This window comes from Anopheles funestus, chromosome 3RL (assembly GCF_943734845.2).
Source record: "Anopheles funestus chromosome 3RL, idAnoFuneDA-416_04, whole genome shotgun sequence".
NCBI lineage: Eukaryota > Metazoa > Arthropoda > Insecta > Diptera > Culicidae > Anopheles > Anopheles funestus.
In genome coordinates, this window is record NC_064599.1 from 42,005,816 (window position 1) to 42,014,492 (window position 8,677).

General features: G+C 42.3%; 5 protein-coding genes across 8 annotated transcripts; 3 read left to right on the plus strand and 2 right to left on the minus strand.

Moving 5' to 3' along the window:
• Nucleotides 1–271: 271 nt before the first annotated feature.
• LOC125771883 (cell division control protein 6 homolog) lies at nucleotides 272–1,984 on the plus strand. The gene is made up of 2 exons (XM_049443030.1): nucleotides 272–879; nucleotides 940–1,984. The coding sequence occupies exons 1-2, from the start codon at nucleotides 530–532 to the stop codon at nucleotides 1,976–1,978; spliced, it is 1,389 nt and encodes a 462-aa protein (XP_049298987.1). The 5' UTR covers nucleotides 272–529; the 3' UTR covers nucleotides 1,979–1,984.
• Nucleotides 1,985–2,269: 285 nt separating this feature from the next.
• LOC125771894 (intraflagellar transport protein 46 homolog) lies at nucleotides 2,270–3,602 on the plus strand. 4 transcript variants are annotated; one of them, XM_049443045.1, is made up of 4 exons: nucleotides 2,270–2,456; nucleotides 2,541–2,616; nucleotides 2,723–3,075; nucleotides 3,138–3,602. In XM_049443045.1, exons 1-4 carry the CDS (start codon nucleotides 2,292–2,294, stop codon nucleotides 3,564–3,566), a joined length of 1,023 nt encoding a protein of 340 aa, XP_049299002.1. In that variant the 5' UTR covers nucleotides 2,270–2,291; the 3' UTR covers nucleotides 3,567–3,602. The 4 variants fall into 4 exon arrangements, with proteins under 4 accessions (XP_049299002.1, XP_049299004.1, XP_049299003.1 ...); XM_049443047.1 differs by having other exon boundaries at nucleotides 2,771–3,075; XM_049443046.1 differs by having other exon boundaries at nucleotides 2,553–2,616.
• LOC125771889 (rubber oxygenase-like) lies at nucleotides 3,600–5,744 on the minus strand. The gene is made up of 6 exons (XM_049443039.1): nucleotides 5,503–5,744; nucleotides 5,302–5,413; nucleotides 5,026–5,232; nucleotides 4,813–4,938; nucleotides 4,361–4,471; nucleotides 3,600–4,296 (listed from the first exon to the last, which is right to left on the minus strand). The coding sequence occupies exons 1-6, from the start codon at nucleotides 5,528–5,530 to the stop codon at nucleotides 3,828–3,830; spliced, it is 1,053 nt and encodes a 350-aa protein (XP_049298996.1). The 5' UTR covers nucleotides 5,531–5,744; the 3' UTR covers nucleotides 3,600–3,827.
• A 299-nt stretch (nucleotides 5,745–6,043) lies between these two features.
• On the plus strand, nucleotides 6,044–7,095 carry LOC125771903 (dynein light chain Tctex-type 5-like). Its single transcript, XM_049443061.1, has 5 exons — nucleotides 6,044–6,183; nucleotides 6,242–6,340; nucleotides 6,409–6,450; nucleotides 6,516–6,608; nucleotides 6,675–7,095. Exons 1-5 carry the CDS (start codon nucleotides 6,160–6,162, stop codon nucleotides 7,038–7,040), a joined length of 624 nt encoding a protein of 207 aa, XP_049299018.1. The 5' UTR covers nucleotides 6,044–6,159; the 3' UTR covers nucleotides 7,041–7,095.
• On the minus strand, nucleotides 7,094–8,361 carry LOC125771907 (uncharacterized). The gene is made up of 2 exons (XM_049443066.1): nucleotides 7,559–8,361; nucleotides 7,094–7,496 (listed from the first exon to the last, which is right to left on the minus strand). Exons 1-2 carry the CDS (start codon nucleotides 8,082–8,084, stop codon nucleotides 7,387–7,389), a joined length of 636 nt encoding a protein of 211 aa, XP_049299023.1. The 5' UTR covers nucleotides 8,085–8,361; the 3' UTR covers nucleotides 7,094–7,386.
• Nucleotides 8,362–8,677: the final 316 nt, after the last annotated feature.

Consider the following 8,677-nt stretch of genomic DNA (forward strand, 5'->3'; position numbering starts at 1 on the left):
GATCCGTTGAAAGAAATTTGGTACAATCGTTGAACTAACAAATTTTGCTTTTGCTGCTCAAATCACATTGCTACTAAAGCGATGGACATATTTTTTCACCCAGTCGTTGTGCATTCAAAATTTTGAAAGTTTAATAGCCGTGTACGTTCCCCTTTAACGGGTACATCTCTACGAAAATCCATAGTGATGGCCACGATTGATTTTCAAAGTAACACTTGCTGAGCATTGTGGTATTTTATTGTTCCTTTTCATTATTCAACAGTGCACAAAGCTACTAAATTTTTATTTGGAAACTAATTAAGTTTCACTACATATGAACTTGATTATCCGAAATAAAGATGGTTTGTATGTTGACTGGATCTTTTCGCACTTGGAGCGGAAACACTCGTACAGAACGGAACGATTGTCACTCCCGATCTGTCAGTCACATCATTTATCAGCTGTTGAACGGGCGGGAATCGATGCCGCTTTCATGCGCATTTTTGTTTGTGCAAAATAACGGTGAAAACGGTAAACTCTCGGTGTAGTAATGCATCGTCGAACGCGCCTTAGTTTGCGATCCTCCTCAACGAACGATAAAGAAAACGATAATGAACTGGCACAGCTACAAACAACGCCAAAAAAACGTCGATCAAGAGTATCGACGGCTGCAGCACACACGGAAGAACTAGAGGATGAATGTGTAATTACTTCGCCGAAAAAAGCTGCCCGCGGTCTCCGTCGGCTGTCGGATGTGCAAGAGTTAGAACATGGATCACAGCAGGATGTTGTATCGGATGTGGTGGATAAACTGCCCGAACGCGAGAAAGAATACGACGAGCTGGTGACCTACGTTGAGAATGTTTTGACCTCCGATGGATCAGGCAGCTTGTACATAAGGTAGGTAAATGGAGCTGTTTCAAAGTGCAGTCAATAAAAGCGTTTATTATCCTTTTCCAGTGGTCCACCGGGAACGGGCAAAACGGCCACACTCCAGCGAATACTAAATCACCAGTCTTTTGTGAAGAAGTTGAAGCCTGTCTACATCAACTGTACGTCGATCAAAAGCGTTGGTAGCATATACAAGAAGATCTCAGAAGAGCTAGACTTGAAGGTGAGCGGAAACACGGAGAAAGCGAACCAGGCTGCGATTGAGGCGTACCTACAGCGAAAACACAAAACCATCATGCTGGTGCTAGACGAAATCGATCAACTGTCCAGCAGCAAGCAAACGATCCTGTACAGCATCTTCGAGTGGCCAGCACGACCAACAGCTCGGCTCATCCTGATCGGTATTGCCAATGCGCTTGATCTCACCGATCGCTTACTCGCCCGGTTGCAGGCCCGCTGTGAACTGAAACCTCATATCATCCAGTTCCTACCATACACGAAACAACAAATTGTGGCCATTCTGAAGTCCTGCCTGGAAGAAACCAACTCACTGGCGCGCTTCCCGGAAGCGGCCCTCGGTTTACTCGCTGCCAAGGTAGCTTCCACGTCGGGTGACATACGACGAGCACTGTTCATGGCACGGCGCTTGGTTGAGAGCGCAAAGAAAGAGGACCGTACAGCCAACTCAAACACCCCGACCGTGGTCAGCATGGGACAGGTAATGGCGGTCCTGAAACAAGTGTACGGTGCCTCGCAGACACTTGGTAACGATCTCGAGGAAGGTTTCCCGCTGCAGCAGAAACTTCTCATCTGTTCGTTGATGTTGTTGTTGAAGCACGGCAAGAACAAAGACATCACGGTAGGGAAGCTGCACAATGTGTACACAACGATCTGCATCAAACGCAACATACAGGCCGTCGATCAGACGGAGTTTATCGGCCTTTGTTCGTTGGTGGAGACGCGTGGTATTGTGCGATTGCAGGGCAAGAAGGAACCCCGGATGAATCGTGTGTGCTTGCAGTGGGACGAGGAAGAAGTCAGCTCAGCCCTTAACGATAAACAGCTCATTACGAGCATCATCAGTGATGTTTCCTGTTTGGGAAAGTAGCATTAGTTGCGATCAGGGCTGATAGTTTTAACTCTACATTTTCAACCATGATTTTATGCGTGAGCGTGTTTTTTTGTGACAAATGTTAAATAAACAAAAGGTTTGCGTAGAAAGAAAATAACAAATGCTTTCAAACTCATCGTGTTGTCACATGTACGGATGAATAGTACATACTTCAAAAACAAACCCCGGTTACCAAGGTAACGCGCACCTACCAAACAACTGTTTTGTTTCCGAGCGGAACATAAAAACGACAGAAGCATTTGTTCTACACAGTATTTACGCACGGTCAACAGGAAGAAAAAACCTTCCGATGGATTTGTATGACGAAATGTACGAAATTAAAAATGGCCGCGAGATTGACGACAGTCCGCCGCCCGATCTGGACGTTTCCAGTTCATTGCAGTTCATCAACCAGGAAGACGACGAAGACGACGAGGACGAGGAAGATCATCCGGATGGGCGAGAGCAGAGAAAGGTAAGTGGTGACTCTTGGTGTTGCAGGACAGGATGGCTAATGGTCGTCCCCTGCCACGATTGCAAATCAAATCGTAATTTTTAGCCATTTGTGCAGGAAAGCTTCAACGAAAGCCATCCGATGAGTTTGCTGGAGGAAGGCACTAAGGTGGGACGCGTTGGTAAGTTTAGCCGCATAATTACACGTTGTGTTTGTCCTACCGTGCCATGAATGTTTGTGTCGTTTTTCTTGTTTGTGGTGGGTGTGAAATGATTATTTCCCTTTAGAGCCCAACTCGAAACATGAACAGCTGCGTAAGAACGATTCCCTTACAGACAGTAGTGCCAGCATGTCGGACGACGAGAAGGAACCGGTAAAGAAGCTGGTCGAGGAGAAGGAATTCAATCCGAAGCTGTACGAAAACATCGACGCACCGAGCGAAGTGAAGGACCTGTTCCAGTACATCTCGCGCTACACACCGCAGCGGATTGCGATCGAGTTTAAGCTGAAGATTTTCATACCGGAGTTTATACCGGCCGTCGGTGATATTGATGCGTTTCTGAAAGTTTGCCCTCCCGGGCCGGTAAGCGAGAAGAAAAGCAAAAAGCTAAATGGTCACATACAAAATTTGGGACTAATGGTAAGAAGGAGCTTAAGTCTTGCTTGCGTATAGTAACACATTTCAAATTAAAACTTTAACAGATACTTGATGAACCGTGCGGCGATCAGAGTGACAGTGTGCTGTTGCAAATGAAGCTACGTTCGATATTTACCAAACCGATCGAAACACCGTCAGCGATCGTGCGCAGCGCCAGGGACATTGATCGTTGGATAACCGAGATACAGGCACTACGAGCAAGCCAATCGATCCAGAGCGTTAACGCACAGAAGCAACCGATCGTTAACATTGATAGTTTGATGTCCGAATGGCCGGAAGAGATGGAGCGTACGCTCGATACGCTTGGCTTTCCATCGGCCAAGCTGGATTGTAGTTTGACGAGCTATATCAAGATTATATGTAACATTTTCGACATACCGCTACCGGCTAGTGAGAACCAGGCCGATTACATCTACGCATTGTACAATCTGTTCAACCTATTTCTGGCCATTAAGCAACAGAATAGTTTGTAGAAATTAGTGGCAACAAGGAGCAACGATCTGAAGTGTTGATGTATATTATAATTTATTCATCAATGGTACATAAATAGGGGAATATATAACAGAGAGGAAAGGGTCTTGAGGGTGTATTGCTTAACGTTAGAAATGAGAAATTTTTGCCTAAAAAAACATAAGCCCACTGGGAGCTTTGTTATGGTGATCTGTAACAGTTTAAATAACAATAGAAACAAACAACTACAACAGCTTCCGTTCCAAGTCAAATAACGTCACGTGTTACTTTAAAATTCTAACGTACGAATCTGTCACCCCAAACTGATAGAAGGCAAGAAATGGAAAGTACGTGATCAAGAACCGTGAGACAACCATCTGCGAGTTAAAGTACCACCGGAACAGGGCAATATTAAGCAGTACCGAATGAATGTAACACACACAGTACAGCAGAAACCGGGCATAGCGGCTAAAATGCTCGTAATAGCGTACCTTTCCCTTGCTTTCCTTTCCATCAGCTGTTACCTCATCGTCCCAGTAGTGGTAGCCGGGTATATTGTTGAGCCGCATCGTCAAAAACAAGAAGCTATCGTACTCGATAAATGGATTAAAACACCACAAACCTTCGATGAGAGCTTTACCCATCTTCACAAACTCGGCCGTATGGTTTAGTAGTGCTGGTTTTAATATTTCGTTCGCTATCAATGTCATCCGCTGTTCGGTCGTTTCGAACCGATCCGTACATGCATTGAATCTACAAAAGTGAAAAAAAATAATAGTTACTGTACGGAAAAAGCGAATAGATTGGTTTAACACACCTTTCCTCGATCCCCATCATGTGTCCAATAACGCGCCAAAAGTGTACGAAAGCTTCCATATCCTTCGGATCGAATTGTATACCAAGCTTGCGGTAGCTAATCATGGCGTAACTAAAACATATAACAAGAAAAAAGAATTATCGAAATAAGCGGTTGGATTTTGCAACTACCATTAAAACACCTAAACAAACAGCTTATATTTTGCAGCACTCAAGCTCCAGTTGCTTTGAGTTAATTACCCTATGTATAACCATGTAGAGCAGTACGTGTAGTTTTTTACTCACAAGAGGTCATTTCATTGCCACACGGTTTGCTGTGTTTGTGTGTACTGCATGCCGTGTGGTAAAAGATAATTATCCTTCACTAATTGCCATAACGATCGCCTAATGATCCTCGTTAAGTTAAGACGGTAAGGTCTAATGCTATTTTTTGTTTGTTTCAAACAAGCTTACCCAACGAAGCCGAACTGCGTGATCGCCATGTCGCGCTGGGAAATGATCATTCCCGATCGAACGGTTGCTGCCTGTTTGCTTACGCCGGCATGTGTCTTCCTTACAAAGCTGATCGATTTCCAGGATCTAAAACGAAAGAAAAAAGAGCAGGATAGGCAGGTAGATGTTAACGTTCGCATTTAGAAACGTGGGATCATATCAACAAATTCACACCTCGAGGTAGGAATCAGATCCTCGTAGTACCATTCCAGTGTATGCATTACGGTTGCCACATAACGCCGATATGCCGATCGCGGTTCGGAAGACTGATTCGTGTGTACCAAGATGCGCAAAATCGATGGCACCGTCACGATGGCAAGCAGCCCGCACAGCTTCCCGACAAACATGGCGTAAAAGTTGCGCTTGAAAAACTCCTGTGCCCTGTAGGAATATTACAGCAATATTAGAGAAACTGTGTTTTATGTATAAACGTGCTCCTTACACATGTACCTTTTAACCTTCGCCTCGTCGTACCATTCGGGTAATTCGATGTCACCGTAATCCACCGAAATGTTGGCACCTTCTTCGAGCGTTTCCAAATAGTGTGCTTCCGGGAGTTCCCCTGTTGATTTGAACGAAGAGAAAGCGACATTACAATGTGGGGGAAGATTGAATCGAACGGGGTGAAGTTAGTGGCTAACATTTGCTTACCCTTTCGTAAGTAGGCAGCATCAACCATGCTGATGCGTTTTCGCGGTCACACGGGTCACTGTGGAGTTACACCTTTATCAGTTTACGGTTTTGGCACAATTGGCAATCAAGATACGATTTGTACAACAGATTGATTATCTGTTACTGCGCGATCTTCGTTCACTGCATGTTGTTTACGTACAACACTGAGCGAGAGGAAGTGATGTTATGAATGCGCGATTGAAAGCAAAGGTAAAAGAGATAGCGCGAAGAGATATCTGCAGACGTGAGAAGAGAGAGTGAAAGCTACATGAGATGAGCAGAAAATGCTGGTGAGAAAAAATGGTTTATGGAATTTACTAAACCCTTAAAGTATTCATGCCTTTATTTTGATTTTAAATGTTTCATATGTTTGATTATTATATTTAGAATTTATTTATTTAATCACACTTTGCACTAGCATTTTACAAAAAAATAAAAAATTAAATTATCATTTTTTTAATTTAAATTTCCTGTTCATTGCTCAGGATGCAACTGCATCTAAGTTTAATCGGATTTCGCCTTCTCATTCTCATTTCGAAATCACAGGAGGCTTGTTTGAATACTTTCTGTCTTTTCCTAAAATCTTTCCATTTTTATTTTTATGTACGATTTTACAGCATTTTACTAAACTTTAACATGAAGAGTGTTAAAGAAACAAAGGTAAAAAGCGTTCTACATATTTGCAAAAAGGTCTTACTTACTTATTAATTTCTTTCAGGAAGGAGAAAAGGGAAAGCGATCCAAAAAGATCGGTTTTTCGGATCCTCAAGGAGATGTTGAAGGATCGGATGGGAGGAAAAGTACCGAAAAAACCTATGTAAGTGTTGATAGATGTTGTAAAGGGGGAAAACTGTCCGATTGCGATACATTTCCTTTTTCTTGCAGCGGAAATCAACCTATCCCCGGGAAAGTATGGCTGCCATGGCGGTAAGTTGTACTGAAGTTTGTGTTAAATGGTGATACATAATATTTTCTGCTCTACTTATGTATAGCGTAAATCATCCGTAATGATACTTTCCCGTTTGATGGGACCAGCAATGACTTCCTCACGAGCAGACAGAAGTCTTTACGATCGAACCAGTATGGTGAGTTTGTTTAATTTTACCAATGGTTCCCACGGTCTAAGGCTGTTTTGTGTTTCACTTTAACAGTACGTAGTACCCCGTTTCCAAAACACCTATCGCCTGGAGTCCAAAAATCCGTTCCGTCGTGAAGCGATGCAATCCATGATGGATCATTTTTTAAAGTCGTATTTAGATGAGTACAAGTATGTGCCGAAGCGTGCGAAACGGTTGGCGGAAAATTTAAGCGAAGAGTTAAGAAACCAATTTAAACTGTGCCAATTCGAACGATATCGGATCATGGCACTTGTTACGGTAGGGGATAAGCAAATGCAGAATTTTCGGTGCGTTGCTCGTGCTCTTTGGGATCCGGAGAACGATGATTGTCTAAGCTGCACCTACGAAGCACCTTCGTTTTTCGTGATCGCTAGCGTTTGGATTGTTTATTTCGAATGAGAATTCTAGTGAATTAATCTGGTGAAACATACATTAAATGTTCAATTATTTCTTATATTAGACGCATATTTGGTTTTATTGAAAATTCAACTTGATCCCCTTATCGAATGGCTATGATGAAGTTCAAAGCTGCCCTAATCGGCGGCCAAATGCAAATTCCATGAACGTTGCACAGGAGCGAATAATTTACATATGTTTTCTATAGTTTCACTTTTACCCACTGGTCACAGATTTTCATACAGCTAATTTTAAATACATTTACATTCTTCTGCTATTAGCAAAAGCTATTTAATTTATAAAACTATTAGTAAAAAGGAAATGTCATTACTGTGGCGAAAGCAACATTCTAGCTATTAGCCTCATCATACGTGCGCTTCGCAGGAGTACTTGATAATTTGGTTGCAAACAGTGATCTATCGTTGGATGAAATATCAACCGATGCTTCAAGCAACGAGTCTGAAAAACAATCAATAACATTAGCAAATACTTGTTTTTAGATAAAAAAATAGTTCTACTACCTTCTCCTTGGATGGCTTCAAACGGGTAAGAGTTTTGCGCGTGGCTTTGTGGCTTTTCTTCCCTTGCATGCATTTTGTTAGATGTTGAGATAATAGCTGTTAAATCATTCCATGTCACCATATCCGGAATATCTTCACTTGAGCTGGACGAATCGAAACGCATGGAAATGCCTTCGCTCGAATCAAACGAGCCCTGTGATTCATGATCTTCGGTCCTTTTTGGGGCAATATCCAAAGCCTTTTTCTTTTTCGGTACTTCCAGCAGTTCTGTTTCGTCGAATATTGTAGTATTCTTTGCTTTTCTTCTGGTTTTCCATTTCAACCCACTACCGGATGGTAGTGGAGTGCTTGTGATGGAGTGCTGCTGCTGCTGCTGCTGTGCCTGCCTTGCATCGTCAATATCGAAGTTAATGACTAGGGCTTGCATCTGCTCTTCAAATTCCTTTGCATACTGGGTATCCGGGGGACTGGCGTAGCTGTCGTAAGATTCTTTCCGTAAGTCTCTCACAAAGCTGGCGTATTCCATATTCTAGCCGCGGTAGTACGCTTTGGTTGCTGCTTCCTTTGTATACTGCGATAGAATTACTCTCTAACTACACTGTGGTGTAGCTGAATTGCTACGCTGTTTTAGCAACACACTTCAACGTAAATTTAATGCTTACTTTGGTATACATAGCTAGAAATACTTAAACTTTTCCAATGCGATTTTTATAACCCCACTCAATTTTCGAGTTTCGTTGGACGCGGGAGTTGAGGATGTTTGGTTGAGATAGCTTCTTGTTTGTTTTGTTATGTTATCTGCTCATTTGACAGTAGAGTTTTGCAAACAACAGCTTCGGTTGGCACTTGCCAAATTGTCGATTGTCATATTGGGGTTTTAAATTTGTCGTTTGTTTGCATCGAAATTGATAAACAGAAAAAGCAACAATGCGTATCATCTCAGATCATTTTTGACCTTAATCATTAATTGTTCAGTTTGGTTTCAGAAAATACGATAACTTTTTTTCGTAAGGTTTAGTTCAATGTTCAATGTGATGTTGCATGATTTTTTTTATTCAATGGTTGTCTAAAATGGTACTGTTTGCACTAATCGTAAGTAATAATTATGGGTTAATGTAG